Here is a 20,497-nt window from a genome sequence, read left to right as displayed (position 1 = left end):
GTTAAAAAATAAAACACCCCGGCGCCGCCGTCCGCACCGGCGCCGCGCTCAGGCCCCTCCTGGCCGGTGCGTCCGCCGGGCCCGGTCCGGCGGCGGCGGCAGCGGCGGCAGCGGCGGGCGGAGGAGGGGGCTGCTGAGCGGCGTCTGCCGGAGCCAACGGGCGGCGGAGAGGGGGGCGGGCGCTGCGGGGGTGTCGGGTTAGAGCGAGGCGTGACCCAGCTGACGGGCGCCGTGCGGAGCCGGAGCGGGAGCCGGCGGGCAGCGGGAGCGGCAGCGGCGCACGGCGGCGTCGGTAGCGGTCGGCTCTGGCGCGGCGTCTCGTCCACCCCCTCGTGAGCCTGGGGAACCTGCAGCTCAAAGCCGCCGCCAGCCACAGCACCATGTACCCCGGCAACAAGCGGAAAAAGCCCTGGCGGGAGGAGAAAGGTATTCGCCGCCCTTCCCGCTGCCGGGCCCGGGCCCGCCGCTCCCGCCTCCAGCTCCCGCCGAGCGGTGCGGGGAGCAGGGGGGTGTCCTGCCCTGTCCCGACCTGTCCCGTCCTGTCCCCCCGGAGCCGCCGCCCCGCGGGGAGCTGCCTCGCGGCGCTTCCCGCCGCCCGGGCTGAGGTGACGGGAGGGGGGGGGCGGTGCGCCGGGCTCTCCGCCCTGAAACACCCTAAAGCACCCTAAAACACCCTAAAACCGCGCACCCCTCCGCCAGACGGCGCGGGGGGGGCGCCCGGGTTGCGGAATTTTGGGGTGTCCCCCCCCGCACTGGTTGTCGCTGACTGACTTTGCCTGTGAGGAGAAGGGCGGTGTGGGCGGGAACTGCCCCTCAGGGCCGCCCGCCCCCGAGTCACCTTGGGCGAGTGTTTTCGGGCCGAAAAGTTGGGCACGTGCTGCCCAAACGTGCCTTTGCTCTTTTTAGCGCCCGTGTTTTCTAAGGGGAAAAAATGGTTTATTGGTGTGGCAGCCTCAATGCACCGTGCTGTAGTTTCTGGTGCTGATCAGCCAGGGTGAAGTGTTGGGGGTACGTGGCTCGCAAAACACACGTACCCCCCCATAAGAAATATTCCTTCTATTTTTTTTTTAAGGGCCCCCAGCCTGCGTAGTGTCAGCTTATAAACCCCCAGTGTTAAACTCCTGAGTGTGAAAACCACGGGACAAGCATTTTACGCAAACTTTGCCCTTTAGATATTTTATATTGATCGCTTCTAAGTTTTCTTTCTTGTCTTCCACCAATCCTACGACTGTGTCTGCGTTTCAAGCCAAGAAGGCGGAAGACTAGTTGGAAGGAGGGAATTCATCCTCTTTGTGTGTGGCAGAAATCAAGTGCACGTTTCTAAGGGAAAAAAGCTGTCGAAACACAAACTGAGCTCTCCATAGGTTTGCTGCTCCTGCCAAACTCTTCGCAAAGGAAGCGAATTTTGTTGCATGCTTTTTCTTTCAAAGCTGTCTTACAGAGCATGTTTGTGTAGTTAAGGTGAGGCAACAAATTTTTGTCAGATGTCTGAGTTGTTTTCAATAGTTAAATCTTAGGCCTTGCGAACATGTGATCAGCTATAACTGACTTTGCCTGTGCAAGTCCTTAATGCTCCATGTTGTTACCTTCAAAAAAACGCTGCTTTTATGCTGGGGGCAGATAGGGAAAGGTTTCTGGTAGGCTCTGGTGAGTGTTCCCCTTATTCTTACTCATCTCTTCCAGCTCTGCTGCTGCCTGTGCGAATTCACACCCTGGCTTGTTAACTCGAACCCTCGACAGCAGGGTTGAGCGGAGGGGCTGAAGGGTGAGCTGGGAACCTGAACGGCAGACACGCTTTGCTTGTCTCGGCTGTCAGGGTGGTGGTCTCCATCGGTACGGTGATGTTACTGAATGCAAACCGGAGCTTATGACTGCTGGTGAGATTTTTCTCTCCAGGGCAGCATGTTTGAGAGTGCTGGCTGGCCAGAACACGGTGTCTCTTTGTCTAGTGAGAACGAACAGTGTTTGCCAGTCTTCTGCTCCAGTAACTGCGTTCCAGCACCGTGCTGATGATGCTGGCCCTGGGTATTTTGAGTGAGGAGGCCAGAAAAAACTTCCATGTTTATTGTTGGCTTTGTTCTTCAGCTTGTAGCCCTGTGTGACTGATCTTACCAAGTACCTTCTTTGCTAGAGAGGAAAACTATAGAAACCCAACTTCCTACCTAGATTGCACTTTTGAAATAAAACAGTTTTGTAGGTGTACCTTTGCCTTTTCCAGGTGCTCCTGAACCCTTGTAAAGCTGCTGTGCCCGCTGGTTCTGCTCTTCCCAGGAAGCTCTGAGTGCAGTAGTTTTCAGCCTGCTAGATTCTGAAGAACTTTCTTCTTAAAAAGTGCCACTTGCTAAATATTGAGTTCAAACCCGCTGATAATACGCTTACTTTCCTTAATTACTTTCTTGGTAATTAAAGGTTGGTCCCCGTTCTCCCAGGGTGGATCTTATTTGAGGACAGCTGAAACAGAGTAGGAGCAGGACTGGAGTTGATTTCAGTCTTACAGCACAGGACTCGTCTGCCCGTGAACTTTCAAGGCACTTCATAAAGCTACAGGCAGAAGACTACTTGTAGCTAAGGTTGGTGGAAGCATCTTCCAGGAGGTCTGTGTACAATTCAGACTCAGTTTAAATTCTTACTGCTGACTTGCAAGAGCAGAGTTTTATAAAACCTTACTAGAGAGAGGAGCTTGTGTTTTAAAGGCACTGAACTGGCTCTGTAGCCTCTTCAGCAAAGGGCAGTCAAACTTCCGCCTGTCAGTCCCTCAAACCTGACACGCGCAGAAACACACTCTCAGGTTTCCCCTTCTGTGGTGGTTCCAATGTGCACCTTAGATACTTGGTGTTTTGTATGCTTGAAGATCAAGTAGTGGAGTTAAGTGTGTATCTGTTGTGCATCGTGGTGATCGTAATCTCATTACCTTTACTTTTGCATGTGTTAATATCCAATTAAGATACCAAGCCCAAATAATGGGAGAGAAATGTTTTTGTCAACTGAAGAAATTGGTAGTACTGTCAAAAAAAAAATCAAAATAAATAATTGAGTCTGTGCTCAAAACCTGCCTTTGGTTATTGGACTGTGGTAATTGCAGCCTGCATAAATAGAAAACCTTATTTTGCTAATAAAACGCAGGAACGTTATTTTTCTTAAGGTTTGATCTGAGAAGCAGTTTCCGTGTTCAGCTCACTCACTGCTCCTTCAGCTTGAGATGAAAATATTCTTTTCATGTCTGTCTAGTGCTTTATGCTAAAGGCAATAATGTGGGTCTAGCCCTCTCCTACACCCCTAAAAACTCTTCAATCATCAAAGAGCATTTATTAGTGATCCAATGTGTCAAGAAAAACTGTTAGTATGGTAATAGTAGTACAGTGGCACTGGTAAAAACAAACCCAGAAACTTCATTAGTGTATGGGTATAGTTGGGTGGTGGTGGTTTTTTTTTTCCCCTCCTTTTGGAAAGGGAAAAGCTCTTCTGCATCTTGTGCTGAGCTAATACTAAGTATTGATGAGGTGGGGAGAGAGAAGAGGATGTGGCTGGAAAAATCAGGTACAGGGTCTTGCTGAAGCATCAGGGTTGTTTGCAGTGTTGGGTCACTGGGATGTGTTTGTGTTTGTGTTTTTTTTTCTTAGAAGTTGGTCCATTTATAGCAAGGTCTGAAGAAGAGTGAAGTTGGCAGTAGCCGTCACAATTGTACAGTCTTTGAGGCTTTACTTTTCACTAAATGTCTGAAAAAAGACATGGGGACTTTCTCAGGAGAAAACAACCATCCATATGCATTTTAGTGCGGTAACCAAATGTTATTAGTGCTCAAAATAAAAATCTCTAAAGCTTAACCCATGCTGCTTGCTTTAAACCCAGGTTCTGTTTTGCAGCGCTTTAAATCCAGCAGATGCATTTTGTGCTGGTCCTGGTCTGCTTTTTAGAAACATGTTTAGCTGGTGGATGGCAGTTGGCTTTCCTAGTGCTTGGGATTATGTTCAGCCAAAGTTTGTCCAACTTTTACATACTTGTACTTACCTCTTGTGTATCTAACAGATATCCTTATTTTCTACAGCTACTTCTTTTGGGCCCAAAATGGGACTAAATGCTACTGGATGTGTCTAAAGCAAACAACAGTGGCTTTCTCATGTTGAAAATTACGTTTTGTGCTGAACAAAAAACCCCAACCAAGGTGAAAGGCCTTTCTCTTCACCCCAGTCATCCTGAAAGTGACATAACTTTTCCTTTAGCTCTAACTTCATTAATTTTGTGCTATGCTCCCTGCCTTCATTTGCTGGCATTGGTAAACTCATTTCAGTAAAAATGTTTCAATTTTGATCTTCCTAACATTTTTTTTTTAAGTTATCATTTACAAATGCAGAACCCAACGAACAGACTTTAATACCTGAAAACTCTCTATAAACCAATAATTCCTTACTTAATAAATGTGCTGTTAGTTTTCTCATCCTTGAATTAAAGTGGCAGGAAAAAGGCACAGTGGTGATGTGAGAAGGAAGTCTGGACAGCTGAGAGTGCTGTGAAGAGGCATTTCTTTTTGCTGAACTGGGATATCCAGAAATAGGCACGTGTAGTTGTTTAGATGCACCATGTTTAGCTCCCATTACTTGTAACTCATTGAATCACCTGTGCTTTGTTCTCTCAAGTGGGATTTAATTGCATCAAGGGCACTGAGTTGGTCACTACTTGGCCAATGTGCAAAAATACATGAAAGCTTGCAAAACTTTTTTTTAATTTCTTTTTCCTCTAAACAGAGCGTTTGCTGAAGATGACCTTGGAAGAAAGACGCAAAGAGTACTTAAGGGGCTACGTTGCATTGAAAAATATTCCAACGTGGATGGAAGACTTAAAAAGTAAGAACAAAAGTGATGGTAATTAAAACAGGAGAACGTTTTTTAAATGTAGGCCATTCTGATTTCTCAGTCTAAAGTTACTTTTTGGAGGGCCAAGACTCAGAATCCACGTTGTGGCAGTCTGACATGGGGACAAGAGCACTTTGGGGGTGAGGGGGAAACCCCAGCAAAATTCCTTAAAGCCTCAGTGGTGTGTGCTAATTCTGCAAGTGTCCCCAGACGGAGTCATAATAATACCGATACCATTAAGTGTGTAAAATAGCTATTCTCTCCATGAGTCTTAAATTCCAGGTACTCTACCAGTCAGCCGTGCCTAATGAACTTTTTTGTTTTAAACTCGGTGGCAAAACAGTGTCGAGAATCTGGGCAAAATAGTGTTGTTCTGGTAGGTGGCTGAAAAGCAGAGGGGAATTGCATAGATTGTGTTATCTGAAAATCTGGAAGTGGGAGAAGACTGGATTTGAATTCTCTCTTGGAAACAGCATTTCTTACTCACGGTCCTTTCTACTTTCTTGGGCTGAGGAACATCAGCCTGGCCTGGATTGACTCCTTCTCTTAGCATGTGTAGTGTTACGGTTATGATCACCTGCAGAGTTGTCTGAATACTTGCAGTGAAAGCTGGCCAAAAATGAGGATCTGATTCAATGAGATAATTCTGCACGTAATTCTGTAACAGCGCATCTTCGTGTAGTTCTCTTTCATTTACACAAGGGTGTGGAAGGAGAGGGACTTTTCCTGAGCTGGTTTCCTCCTTCTTTTTTCTTTGTATGTCTTGTCATCTCACTCAGCTGAAACTTGTGTTTTTTTGGAGGGGGATCTAACTATGAGACCTGAAGTGCTTTCTGCTTCTGCAGATACAGGACTAGTTTTCTGATGCTTCTGTTGTCATTAGGGAACAATAATGGCTGGTGTGAACAGGTGTATAGAATAATCTTGTGGCTGCAGGTGAACATGATGAGATGAGGCCTGGAACTAATCAGCTGTTTTTAATAAAATGGGAAAGCTGTGACACTTTTTTAGTACAATGTGGAGGAGCTGACAGATTCGCAGATGCCGTTGTCACAAACAAGTACTGCGATCATCTACTCCCAAAAGCATCTTTAGTGACTTTTGAAGTGAAAAGTACGTCAGTGGTGGCTGAGTAGTTGCATTACAGCCGTACGCGGAGACCTCTTTCTCCCATTAGAATAGGTCTTTTATATCTTACAACATCAAGAACACTGTCCATCTAGAAAACAAAGGCTGCATAAAATAAATGGCCTGGCTTATCCAAAGTTCACTTTGGAGGCCTGCAGTGCATGGGGATGAGCAATATATCATGTGGTTTAACTGGGAGACTAAACTATGTTTTTATTCTAACTACTCTCAGATTCTGTATAACATGCTAAGATTCACAGTTCTTGTATTACTTGGGCTGCTGAACGTGACAAGGTGTGGATTTAAGTTGTGATTGCTGTTACACTTCACATAAGGAAAATGTCAATGGCTAATGTGCGGGTATTGAGTTGTGGCAGTGGTGAATTTATTTTCTTGTAGCTGTTCTTGCATTCTTTCTGTTAGTACCCAGTACACTGCAAAAAATGCTGGAAGGCAAAAGTGGAGCTGAAACACTTCTTCTCTGCTACTTGAAGCTTTTGTTATACTGTACGTTCAGGAGAAAATATCCATAGTCACTTGTTTTCTTTGATGTGTTTGTTGTAAATAAGCCATGTGGAATAGTGAACTTCTAGAAGGTTAGATGCTGAAATGCTTCTATTTTTCAACCGATCAGTACAATTAAAAGAAATGTATGTTAATGTGACTATTACTGCATCTGTTTGAATCTTTATTTTCCTTAAACGTTAACCCCACTCTGAAGGTATCAAAAAGTGTGTAAGAACTGTCTTTCTGAGCTGAACAACTGAAAAATTAGAATTTAAGTTGCCTTGCTGATGAGAACTTCAGCTCTGTATACTGGGACATATGGAGGGCAACTGGTACAACCTAAATGACATTGTGGAGAGAGTAAGTGAAGCCCCAGGTGTGAGGAAATCAGTGATGCCTTGACAGTGTCATGCCCGAGTTCTGATATTTTCTTCAAGTGAAAGGCTACTTCTCGAAGTGGCAAACTGAGGAGGTCTTGAGGGGTGGAAAAAAAAAGTTCTCTGTATGCTTGACAAGCCAAAAGAGCAACTGATGGGGAATGTGGAAAAAGTTCTTTACCATTTAGTTCCAATACTGTATACAGTGGGAAAAAAATGACAGTTTGATGAGCAAAGTGTGGAGTGGCTGTTCAGGAAGAGTGATGAGGAGAAATCAAGAAAGGAATCGAGAACAAATAGAGTGAAGCAGGTGCAATCAATCAGCCGCTGGAGTAAGAAGCTGTAGGAGAAGGGGAGAGCATCTGGGCTGGCAATAGTCCCTGTAGATGCTCAACTGGAGATTAAGGGTGTTGAGTGCTGCACAAATTTTTGTACTGACTGTTAGGAAAAATTGTGTGAAAAATACCAAGTCTTTACAGTACCCATTTTTAAACGCGAATGACTCGCTGGAGAATGTTAGGAGATTCCAGTTAGGCACACATTTTTGTTATATGGAAGTTTAACAGAAGATTATTGAAAAGTCTGTGTGGAAGTGCTGAAACTGAAATGACAGAAGAAGTTCATGTTGGGAAGGAACCAACCTGACCACCGTGATACATCTACGTGCTCTTTATTGACAAGTTTGGAGAACATACCTTAGTTTGTGGAGGCAAGTGTTTTTTCCACACCCTTCCTTCTCCACCTCTTGGTGTGAAGTTATGTACAGAACAAAATTCTGAAGAAAACCATAAAGCTTGGTGTAAGTTGATGTTGAGGTAAATTTGGACAAGGCTGGAAGTCTTTTGAACAGAGGGATGCTTAACAATGTAAAGGCTTCTGAGGAGTGAAGTTAGGGAATTCTGAATGGCAGCTGACAAGGGCTTTTTTTTTTTAATATAGCAGCAAAGGTGTTTGAAAACTTTAAGAAGTTGAAAGCAGCTGTGGATAGTTTTTCTCTTTGTTTTGCTTTTCTGTGTGTAAAACAAACCTATGATTTTTGCAGGTCTCCTCATACGACTGGCCATAAAAAATTAAGTTGATGCATGTTCTAGCATGGAATTTGGTCAATATATCTGATAACTTTTGATTTTGGGGGGGATGGGGGGAGTGGCGCAATGTGGAATGCAGGGACTAAGCCGGGTGCTGACGTGGGTACGTGCGTTTCCAGAAGGACGGCGTTGTCAGCACCCCTGCGTTTTGGCGTACAGCTTGCCAGGCTGCACAAGTGGCCTTCAGAGATTAAGTATCATAATACTGGCCCTTTTCCTTCCACTGCTGTTATTGACCAGTGGTCCTCTTGAATGTCGGAGAGGATGGTAGGAATGGAGAAAAAAAAAATTGTTCTTAAAGTAGTTCTGTAAATGTAAACTTTTTTTTGTTTTAACCATATTTAGTAAGGAAATGAGGAGTTGTCTACTTTGGAAACAGAGAGTGAGCCTGTCCTATAGGGCTGGATAGTATATATATAATGCAATCCATTGTTCCTCCAACTTCTTATCCTTCAGATATACCAAAGGCAGACACATCTCATCCATTCTCTACTTTGAAGTAGAATTCCCCCCTGACAATATGCAAATAATGGAATTGTTTTCTGAAGCTCTGGAATTTATATACCTTTATTTCAATGTTATTTATTATATACGAATTTATGTAGGCACTCATCCTGTACGGCAGTGGTAGCTTATGTTTTGTGATGCTTGGTGAATAAAATGCTACCATATAGTTGAATAACTGGAGTTGTTTTTTGAAGTTAAATACCTATATTAGCTTTTTCTTGGGTACACAGTTATTCCCAAAGATGTGAGAGATGACTTCAGACAACGTTTTCTTGAAAGCTTTTTGAAAAATCAGGGTCTCGGGAATTCTGTTGTCACTGAGTTCTGCGTGTCACTGGTAGAAAAATGTTCTGTTGCATTAATGGGATAATTCAGAAAATGGAATAAATTATGTAGTTTAACTTGAGGCAGCTGTCAGTCCTGCTGACTGTCACGGCCTCTGGGATTCATTGGTGTAGCAGTGGTAGCAAGAAAACAGCAGATTCAGGTGATGGTTTAAAGAACTTGGCTAATGGTAAAAACTACTTTTGATTGGATGAAGTTAAAACGGAAGGATGCAGTAACTGTTGAGACTTTTATTTTTGTTCAAGATTAAATGACATGAAAGGTCTGCGGTCTTTTTTTTTTAAGCAAGTCTTGAAGTATGTTTAGATGCTTTAGCAGCCTCTGGATTTTCTTAATCTGCTATATTTTTAGAAAAATGATATGGTTCAAACTATTCAAATTAATCTACTTTAACACTGAGGCGTTTATGTACAATAGTAAGGTTTGGATTTAGTCAAGTGTCTTTGTACTATGAATCTGTAGGTTTCTAAATATTCACGGTGAGTTGACACAAGATTATAGAGTCAAAGCATCTAGATGAGCCGCTTGAAGTACTTCATGCTGGAAAGAAAATACGTGGTAATACTGAGCTCTGACCAGCATCTCTAGAGATGGTTAACGAACCACAGGTAATACTGAGTTCTTCAGAGCATCTCCATGTGGCCCTGTTAGATGTGAATATCTGTCCTGCAGGAACCAGAAACCAAGCTGGCGATCATCAAACAGCCTTTGGAAAGTAACGCCGCTACTAAGCTGCAGTGGAATTCAGCCAGATGTCTACGAGAGAAATAACACCTCTCTAAATCACTCATTATTTTCAGTGAGTTATACAGAACAAGGAATTATGTTCTACTAGAACATGAAGATTGTCAAGAGTTGCCCGACAATCATTGAGTTCTATCTGTAATAGCTACATGAAGCCAGTATGATTCAAGACCATCCCTCCACCAAAGAAACAAGCCCATCAGCTCACATTATCTTTTTTTCTTATAGTGACTTCAATAACCGTCTTTAAAACAGATTTCTAGCTGAGTGACAAGAAAGTAAATCGAGACATCTTAGCTCAGTGTGATTCCTGCTGTCAGTCTAAGAAAATCATGCTTTTGCTACTGAAAGTGTTTGGTTAAGGTCACAGTACAACAGTTTTTCCGCAGACTTCACATGGAAAACGGCAATAACTTGTGTGCCACAGTTCAGGGTGTCCTGCTCTTAGCTGTGGCCTTGAATGCGAGTTCCAGCTTTGCTGACAGTCAGTGCTGTGTTTAGTTTTGTCCTTACTTTTCCTATATTGGCATACTGTTCTGTTACTCACGCTGAACGTTTTATCATGAGGCCTCTTGGAGAGCGGTGTGTTTAAGGTTAGAGAGCTGTGTCATTTAGATGCATGTGGAGATCACCACTTATTAATTGCTGTGCGTAATAACTGGGGGAGGTCCACTAAAAGACTAGCAATGTGGCATCTGTGAATTGTGTGACGATCATGGTAATGAAGTATTTTTAATACTTAGGAAAGAATGTGCTTTTTGTGGAAGTGGCTCACTTCTGTTGCCTGTCCACATTACATGTGTATTAAGGAAGCAGCAAAGGACCTGGTTTGCTGTTGCTACCACTCTGTGTTTGCAGCTTATTAGTCTGTTCTAAAGGTGTCCGGGGGGCCGTGTGCCCATGGCATAACTCAGAGTGACTTTAAGACTGAGGTGGTTTGTGTTTGGCTGCCACAGGTGTCAGAGGCTGCCGGAGCCATGGGGAGTAACGGGAGCGCTGTGTGCTCTGCTCGTCCCAGGCTCTTGGCTGCCCTTTGGGGATCTGTTCTGAACAGATGCAAAGTTGCAGAGTGGTGCAAATCTGACCGTGTGAGCTCCTGACCCCGCACGCCTTTGTGTCTTCCAAAACATATACCTCAGCTATTCTTTTCCAAAGATAGCTTTGAAATGGGGAAAAACTTTGCAGGTGCAAGCTTCCTTGTGTTTAAACTGAGAAATAACCTTTTGGGGGGGTGTTAGTTTGTTTTTAGCGATAGCGATATTCCTGATATAAGTGGACAAAGCAGAGTGTTTGTTACAGTGTGGGGAGAAAACTACAGTAAACAAAAAGAACCAATATGCATTCAATTGACCTTGTAATTCCCGGGTGAGCTGCATGCATATAACCTTTATAGGATGGATTAGCTGTCAAAAAAGTGAATGCTTGCGTTACAGTTTTCTTTAAAGTGTTTTGGGAAAAAAAACAGAAAAATCTTGCTTTCAGCAAGTGTGAGAAGTTATTATTAAAAAGTAAAAAAAAATCAACTCTGTCTATATAGATTAAGAACACATAATCCAGTGTGGCTAATCCTCTCTCTAAGGAAGTAAATCACTTGTCTTTGATGTAATTAAGACGGTGACTTCTTTTTAAGCTAGCGTCCCATGATTTTTTTTAACAAGTTAACTTCCACACAGCATTAAGCTTATACAGGTCCCTGATAGTTATCATTTTGCAGCCTTTCTGTGTGCAGCTAAGAGAACTCTCTGATCTCAAGTGGCAGCCAGCTCCTCGAGGGGCAAGAGTTAACCGTAGGAAAGGATGCTGCTCTCGACAATAAATTAGTATCATTATTGATGCTCCACAAGCTCTCAGCGTGTTTTAGAGAGTGATAGTAGGTGCAGATGCAAAGGGAAGTTAAGCGCATCTTTGCCAGAAAGATTATTTCTAATGTTTTTGTTGGTAATATGAGTTTTGACCAGATTAATAACACCTAAGCTTTTGGTCCATGCAGTATGATAAACAATAAATTTTTGTTGCTAGTGAACATCACTGTGCACTTAAGTTTTCTACAGAGGTCCCGAAGGACGTTCGAACCAGAGTTGAAGTGCAGAGGACACCGTGTGCTGTCAGCTCATGGCCTTGTTCAGAGTGTAGGAAGGACGGCTTCAGCAGCAGTGATGCTGTAAGCCAGAATGTGCTGTTCCTCAGAAATCGCTGAGAAAGTGTAGAGTTTCTCAGGTTCTAGTCTGGACTTGTCTCATATTCAAGATGCCCAAGGGAAAGAAGAGCAACAGTAACTTTTTGAATGAGATAGTTTAATATATGCAGAGGAAAAGTAATAGGTTATACATCTTGGTTTCCAGTAATTTGTTTTTATGCATATGTCTGTCTTTTATTATTATTTCCCCCTCCTTTTTTTGGCGTATGAAGGCTGAGCTCCTTTTGAGCATGGGGGATTGGAAGATCAAATCTCCAAATAAATTTCTTGCTCTACAAAGGCAGTTTCAGTAAGTCATCTTATTTTGCTCAGTATGATAGCTTGGCGAAAGGTATCAGCTATAATTTATGATGGATTGTGGCATCTGTTCTCACAGTCTTTTGCAGGCAGATGTGAGCCAATGTGCCAGCCTGACTAGCAGCCGTGTGTCTATGATTAGGTTGAGGCCAAGATCAAGCTGTTAAAGTGTACCCTTGTCGTGGCTGAGTAGTGTAGACCTGATGCTCTGTCGACTGACTACATGACTCTTTGATATCTTCAAGTGTAGGTGGAAAAAGCTGATGTCCTGCAGAAGACTGGGAGCATCTCTTGATAAGACAGTAAGAGACTGGTATGGCTTGTCTTAATTTGCTGTAGCTTAGATGTCACAGACACTTATGAAGGTGCTGAACTATTGCTTCAACTAGGATTTGCTGCCTGGGGCTAGTAATAATTTGTGATCGCACAGGGCAGGCCTATCAGCTGCTGTTCTCTGGATGTGGGAGGCTTGCATCAAGTCTGAAAGTTAACCATCATGTAAGGGCACTGGTTTTACTCCTTAATAAGGTGGGGGTATCACTGATGCAGTTTGAGCTCATTGAGCTCTCTGGGTCATATTAACCAACTTTCATGCATAGCTGCATTTGCTTCATGCACAATTAAACACTTGATTATGCATGTGTTAAGAACCCAATCAGTGAAAACCAGATAAGCTGGGTTTCCCTTTTTCAGTTCACTAGAGCTGAAGTGCTCACCACGTAGAAGTGTCTCCAACAATCCAGCTTATGTCTGAAAAAGTTGTTGCAGCGCTCCCTATGTGAAGTGATATGTGGCTTTCTCTGTGAGAGGGCATCTAGCTGATCTGCTGTTGGAGAATCCAGTAGATACAGAATCCTCAGCCCTATAGGAAGTGCTGCGTACAGACATGTTTGTTACGATACACAGAAAATGTTATTTTGCGCTGGAGAGAAGGCTTAACGATCCAGTTTATATTTAAATTTCTACCTTACACAGCTTTAAAACCCCTTGAAACTATGATTCTTATGTGTGGCTCTATTTCACTAAGAAATATTTCTTACTTGAATGGTGGGGGAGAGGGAAGCATAATGTTTGTGCACAGAAAAGCTACTGAGACTTGCAGCTGTTGTGTGTTGACTTGGCATCTCTGCAGAAGTGTGTGTCACAAGGGCCTTTACCAAAGTTGCCAGATGGATTTTTTTGTGGACCGGATGCTATAGAATGCACATCTTGCAAATTGAAACCTCTCAGCCTTGTGCTGGTATAGCCAATACATGTATTTCTAAAAACGTTAAGTAGTTCTCTACGTGCACCTTTGCACTAATAGCATCTCTAGCAGTTCATGATCAAACACTGAGTTAGAAAAGACTGCTCTGTAGTTTACTAAGAAGATCCTGTCCAAAAGACTCAGTAGTGCAGATACGAAGAAAGTGTAGAACTGTTTGCACATCTGTCTTGCTTTAAAATGTCTACCTGCCTTATCCTGCCCTTTGCTTTTTCACAGAGGCCTGTTTATTCAAATTTTGTCTTTTTGTTACTGATGGTTAGTCTGTAAAGGTCTTGTAGGTTATTTGTTTTTAATTTGCTGCACAGGTACAACTTGTAGCTGAAGTTAAGCTTGCATTGGATTTGTTCCTGTAGGCTTAATGTAGTATTTTCTGTATGAATAAGGTACTCTTTAAAAAAGGTATTGCTCTCATACAAACATGTTGTGTGTCGCAGTGCTGTCCTTTTGTGGGAATAGTTAATGAATCTATATTAACTGAAAGCAAACCCCAGATTTTTTCTAACTGTCATGGATCAGTTACGTTTAAAGCAAAAGTAGAGTTCTGGGGTGTTTTTGTTTTCTTTCCCCCGCTTTCTGCATTGCTATCAGTTTTTACAAGAGAAGGTTTGTAAGTGTATTGCAAATAACTGAATCCAGTGGTGCACACCAACATGTGTCTATGTTGACTTAAGGGCTTTGAGGGTTGTTGTGTCTCTTATTTCCAGGTAGATATGGAGAATAAGATAGAGCTAAATCTTTCTCCTGACTGCTAGTGGGTTTGTAACTGCTTGTGAGTTTATATTACTTTGTGTTTTTTCAAGTCCTTAGTGTAAGCAAGTGTGACTCACAACACTAGTGAGTCTTGGTAGAGACCTCTTCAAATATTGAAGACTTTCTTCTGTACCTTGCCGTTTGGATTTGGAGCCCTGTTGTTTCTGAGGGCAGCAAATTACATGTGGTAGTAGGGAAGGGGAAATGCTGCAAGGTAAGCAGAAAACATTCTTTTGTACTTGCATAAAAACTTACATATCTGTCCCCTGGTACTAGAAAACTAAAGTTCCTGCTCCCATCTGGTAAGCAGTTGTCACTATATCTCATGCAGAGAAGTTCTTGAATGACAATGCCGTGGAATATTTGCTGACAGTTTTGCAGAAGTTTCATAGTTTGCTGGTAGTAACTTTTTATTTCTAAGCTCCACAGTAAGTCCTACAAAAGGCTGTAATGCTCAACTGGAGAAGCTGTTGCTTAGCAATGGTGTAAGGAATTAAAAAAGCAGAGAACATAGAGTAAAAATTGTCTGACTGCTCAGTAAGCTAGTGAATGAAAGCTAGTGAATTTGTGGTTTCTCACTGTAGACTTATTTTAATTCTGCTTGAAGCTGTGTGTGCTGTGCACACCTATTAAAGGTGGGTTTTCACTTCTTGGTAAATAAAATAGATGCTGCTGAAGACTGAACATGTGGTTGCTTGTGAAGACGTGTTTTTTCCAGCCCATTTCTAAAGCCGAGTGTTGGAATACTGTGCTGCTGGTAAAGTGAGTCTTGGATGAAGGGTAATAGTTATCCCAGGAGGTACTGGATTGGTTTGAACATACCAGGAATGCTGTCACATTACCAAGACACAGCTCTTGCAGCGAAGGTGATCTGCTCTGTTTTTGAAGTGATCTAGCAAAGTAGCATCACTTGTAGTCCTTTAGCGTTACAGAAAAGTATCATCATATTTCTGTGAGACAACGAACAGTCATGTAAGAGTGTAATATGATTTTCCTCTCAATTTTGGAACTTCCATTGTTAGTTAAAAGTTTTTTGTAGTAGAAGTTCTAAAGTAGGAACTGAGTCAGAGATAATGTGGTGTAGTTCTTGCCTCCATGTGCCCTTGCTTGACCATTTAACATACTGAAGTACAATACACGCTGCTGTTCTGGAAGAAGGATTTATGTATCAGAGTTCTTGCTGTCCCTCAGATCGATGTACTGATGATCAGGTTTGGGCAAAAGCTTAGTAAATATGCTATTCAACAGCATTTTTCTGCCAGTATGTAGTCACAAAGTCTTAAATCCCTCTGAAGGCTCACATTTAAAAACAAAACAAAAACAAACACTAAACAAGAGAGCGAGTGAACTTCTTTAAACACACAAAACACAGCTCCTTCTGGGTCACAGCTAAACCAGCAAACATTCCTATGGACCCTAAATCATGAAATCTCAAGCCAGCAGAAGCAAGCACAGCGACTACAGCAGCTGAATGCTGACTCTCCAAGTAAACACACAGATACCCCAGGGCCTCAGCCTACTTACGTCATGTCTTTGCTGTCACTGTGCATGCCACTGAAGTGAGAAGACTTTGATGTATGAGTTGACAATTGCATGTCCCTGCAGACCAGGTTGCATCGCAAATAAGACACGAGAATATATTCCTTTTCTTGTTCTCCTTGTTTGTTATTACTGCTTTCTCAAACTTCGTGCTTTGCTACTTTTGCACTCCATACCAAGTCTTCCCTTGTTTTACAAAAATTTCAGAAAAAGTGCAAGCTTCTCCATTCTCTCTCCTTGCTCTACTCAGAGACTTAAAGGGATTTTTTGCTGCTTAATTTTGGTTTTGGGGGACATACAGAGCTGTGTGGAATAGACTGAGGAAAAGGCTGGAACATAACACTGTTAAGGAGTATGCAGGACCTTTGTAACGCAAGAATAACTGCATTTTGCATGAGCGTTGTGTGGGTTCTTAGGACCGACTGGCTATTTTTTCAATTCTCATGGTACGGCACTCTTTATTAAATGCCTAATGTAGTCCTCAGTGGCCCCAATTCAATCATGTGGCTGTAAGGTAGAGGCTCATATTTACAACCCTGCTTGTGGGCTGCTGGTGGCCAAATCACTGCATTTAACTTGGACCAAGTGAGTTAGTCCTGGGCTTTTTGCAAGTGCTTTGAAAGGGGGTGTGTAATAGCGCTGTTGAACTCAATTACGATGTGGTTCATTGGATGTGAACTCCACAGTTGACCAGTGGACATCAAGTGATGCTCATGTCCTCAGATGGAGATGTTTCATACCTCCTGACAAACCCCAAATGGGAGATACCATGATCTCCTGACCTGGAGGATGAGGAAGAGTTGCAACCTTGGCAGATCTGTGAGTGGAACAATACTGGGAGGTGTAGCTGATGCCACAAAGATGATAAAGGGACTGGAGCATCTCTCCTGCAAGGAGAGGCTGAGAGCTGGGGTTTAGCCTGAAGATGCCCCAGATGGGATCTAATCAATATCTATAAACATATGGTGGCAGGGTGTGAAGATGATGGCTCCAGACTCTTCTCAGCAGTACAGAGTGACAGGACAAGAGGCAATGGGCACAAATGGAAAGAGCAAATTCTTTGTGAGATTAAGAAAACACATACTGTGGGAGTCGCTGAACACTGAACATTATTCAGAGAGGTTGTGGAGTCTCTGTCTTTGGAGATCCTCAAAATCCAGTCGGGACAGGGTCTGGGGCAACTTGCACTGGGTGACCCTGCTTTGAGCAGGGAGGTTGGACTTTATGATCCACCCAGCGTCATCTGTTCTGTGATTCACAGTGTCTCTGTGCCTCATAAGCTTCGTACTTGGCTATAGCCCTCAGCTAATCCAATCGTGCTGCTTCGTAATTAGCTGAAACAGAGCATACTGGCAGAGTGTGCAGGCAGGGAGAAGGTGTCGGTGTGTTCATCATCAAGCGCCTTTGACTTGCATGACGTGCTGCATTTTTGGCTAGGTAAAGTGTGATTTGTCTGCAACAGATGTTTCTTCCTTGTGCTCAGGTTCTGATCTTAAGTCCAAGAAGGGATAGGACAAATCTGTACTACAAATCTGAAGTACGAGAGTGCATCTGGGAGTGCTTTCCCCCGGTGATGGAACATATGGAAATAATGCTTATCTTGATTTAGATAAGCAATTGCCTTTCCTGTACAATCATTCACAGTTAGTAGGAGTAGAAGCAGGCATGTAATGTAACGCATCTTACAATCTGTCTTTTCTGATGCTCTGTAAGCCTATGCAGAAACAGACTGAATAGAAAGCTGCGTTAAACGTAAGGTTAGTAATTGCTAATAGTTTGTCAGTTTTAATCTGTACAAGACACTTGTGAAAACAAAGCATTAAAAAAAAAAAAGGGGCACTGAAGGGAAGAGCACACAGAGTATGTAGCAAGCTGTACCTTTCCCTGTGGTCATCGCTCAACTCCTTTGTTTTTCAGCAGCCCGAGAAAATCGGAGCGGTCACGGTCCAGCCTTTGAGGGTTCCCCTAGGAGGGGAAGGGCTGGCTCTTGTCTGGGGTTGATGTTGGGACTCTTGTCCCTTGCTCAGGTTCTTCTCCCAGCACATTTTCCAGATCATGTTAGGGACTGCTGTTGGAGAAGCCTTCCTTGTGTGGATATGTGTTTTTACTAGTAGCTGTTGTAGCAGGGATGAGATAGTGGGCAGACTTATTTATTTTTATCTTGGAATTAATTTCCTTCAGCTGTGCGTTCTAAAGCTGACTATAAATGATGGTCTCCCATTTTCAGCTTTGTTTCTTGCAGTTCAGTCTCTTACTCTTGTTTTTATGAACTAGAGGGGAAAAAAATACATTAAGTCCTCTGACTTGTTTAAACGAAATTTCTTTTTAATACCGCAAGCCTGTGAGCCTGGCTGCTGTAAATCCTTTTCGCTTGTTCTTTGATTTCTTCTCGTATCTGCTTTTGCTTGTGGAGTGCCAAGAGCCATTTTCTTTGCTGTAGGTATTGCTTTATACTATGGGGTTTTAATATCTACTTTTACTATTTTGTTTGTGCTCTAATCTTTCATTGTCAAATAGTTTTAAAATAAAAATATGTTCTTAACAGAAGTTCTTCCAGCTGTGGGCTTTTCTATTCCCTTTGGTTGCAAGCTCTTTCGTATTGCTGCAGGGATTGCTGTAGTTGGATGTCTGTGACCTGTTTAAAAAACTAAGGTACTTTAAAGTGTACTAGACTCTAAAATCCCGGGCATTTTAGCAGTGACTGAGTTTCAGAGTTGATTTTATGAAGATTTTGGGTTTGTGCCATCCTTTTTCCATCACACCAGCCTGGCATATTCATGCCCTTTATGGGGGCTCCCTCTAGTGACCTGTTCTGAAACTCCTTTTTCCTCTTAGCTGTGAGGAACTTCCTGCGTTTTATTTCCAGGTGCAGTTTTTGTTTGCTAAATCTAATGCGTTTATTGGTACATATATTAGAAGATGTAAGGGTGCTTTTCCTTTGATGTAAGCTAGAAGAAATTGTAAGCAAAACTGAGACACAGGGCTGCCTGTTTGCTGTAGTTAGCGTTCAGACCTCAGCTGATGAACTTCATCGTATTTCGAGATTTGCCTAGAAAGGGCTCGGAGACATTGGGAGCATGATTAAAGGCCCAAAGGATGTGACCAAGGAGAAGAAGCTGAAGGACGTTGGGTTGGGCACAGGGTTGGAAGATGATGGTTGGATCTGGAGGGAAAGATGGTGGCAGGACAAAGATGTTTAACTGCTCTATATTGAAGTTTTTAAACTCTAATATATTCTTGAGGCAGGGAGGTTGGAGAGGAGGACCCACAGCGTTTGTGGTGTCCACACAGTTTTGTGTCTTTAAAACCAGCCTAAACAGAACAGATTTTGGGAAGGATGTGACAGGATCAACTCTGTCCTTTGTGCATGTGGGTACCAGATGATTTAATGACCATTGACTTTGCTTTTTGATAGGAGCTACAGTGATCTTGTTAGCTTATTAAAAAGCTTTAATAGCGCAATCTTTATTTGTGCTTTATTTCTGTATTTGATACTTTTCAGTATATTGCTGCATTTCCCTAGCTGATGTTGTTTCTTGTTTTATTTTTTTTTTTCCCCATTAAATTTGCCTCAGAGAAGGCATCGATAACATCTGGATTAGAACTAGGTACGCAGAGGAGGAAGGTTTGGGAATTATTTATGCCAGAAAACTGGCAGAGAGGCTGAGTAGGCAGTTGAGAAAAAATTCAAAACTTAGTCTTATGAACTGCTTTCATGTTGGTTGTTTCCTTAGAGTTCTGTCAGGTCCTCACCTGCTTGCAAACATGCAGATTCTTGGCATTTGTGTGGGGGTTGCTTTACACCTCAGTGTCTCACTTTGCAAATTTAATTTCATTTCTTCAGAATGAATAGACTTGAACAGACTGTAGTTATGCCTACCATCACTTTACAATGCAATTTCTATTGTGTGATGTGAGTGGAATTCAGAAAGGCATTTCAAAAGTTTGTGGATATTCCATTTACCCTCTTCCTTAATAGTTTTCTTTGTGCCACTTATTTCTTTGAATTCATCTGACCTTGAAAGTTCTAAATGGTTGTGAATTCTACCTGTATGGGAGATCATTGCCTTGCTGATGCTTTTAGCCCATGGTCTTGAATTAAGTAGGGCTTTTTATTCCAGATACAGGGCTGGCATTAACTGGTCCTGGGAGGTCATCAAGGATGAAGACTCCGGGATTGCACTGTCTTGGAAATCAGATAGCCAGGCTTCGCATGAACCCACCTTGTAAAATTCAGGTTTACCAAACAAAAGCTTGGTTTGCTTTTGACATGCACACATAATTGTAATGAAGTAGAAATGTTAGTGTGCTTAAACTGCAGTTTGAGTCCATTTGTAATCCCCACTGTTCATAGAACAAACCAAAGTGTACAAATGTTGAGATTAAGGAAGAAAACCGAATAAAGAAATTCACTAATGTGCAAGAGTTGAGATGGAATCAAAATGGCCAAAGTAATGCTGATTATCACTGCTTTGTGAGAGCTCCCCATGGGTTTCTTTTTTTTTTTTTTTCTTTTTTTTCTTTTTAGGAGCATCTCCCAGTATTTCTCTATTTTTATTTTTTTCTATGGAGTTGGGTTAGAAGGGGTGGGCAGAGTCTTACTCGGGAGGGAAGTAAAGCCCCAGAAGCAGTCTTTCTGGGGGGGCATACAAGGACAAAACCCCAAATAATGCAGAAGCTATTGCTCATGTTTAATACTGCCACAATCCTATTTTAGCATTTTACTAACCGTGGCTTGATTAAAACTGGTGATCTGCAGGTGCACAGGTGCTCACTGTATGTTCGGTTTTGCTTGTGAGCTCTGGAGGAGATGGGAGCAGCTCTCCCCGCAGGCAGGGAGCCTTCATTCTGGGCAATCCTCACTGCCCAGCAGGATAATCTTAAAAACCTTCTAGTGCCTC

At 42.7% G+C, this 20,497-nt stretch overlaps 1 protein-coding gene across 5 annotated transcripts in view; it reads left to right on the top strand.

The window, feature by feature from the left end:
- Positions 1-208: 208 nt before the first annotated feature.
- Positions 209-20,497, top strand: part of MACROD2 (mono-ADP ribosylhydrolase 2) — an 857,870-nt gene continuing 837,581 nt past the window's right edge. For all 5 annotated transcript variants that reach the window (XM_065632892.1, XM_065632891.1, XM_065632889.1 and 2 more), the window contains exons 1-2: positions 209-426; positions 4,743-4,841. In XM_065632892.1, the coding sequence (XP_065488964.1) occupies positions 381-426; positions 4,743-4,841 (145 nt within the window). In that variant the 5' untranslated portion in view covers positions 209-380. The remainder of the gene's footprint in view (positions 427-4,742; positions 4,842-20,497) is intronic.

Source organism: Caloenas nicobarica, chromosome 3 (genome assembly GCF_036013445.1).
Source record: "Caloenas nicobarica isolate bCalNic1 chromosome 3, bCalNic1.hap1, whole genome shotgun sequence".
In the NCBI taxonomy this organism is placed as follows: Eukaryota; Metazoa; Chordata; class Aves; order Columbiformes; family Columbidae; genus Caloenas; species Caloenas nicobarica.
The sequence above is the reverse complement of the archived record's forward strand: the minus strand, read 5'-3'. Positions and strand labels throughout refer to the sequence as shown.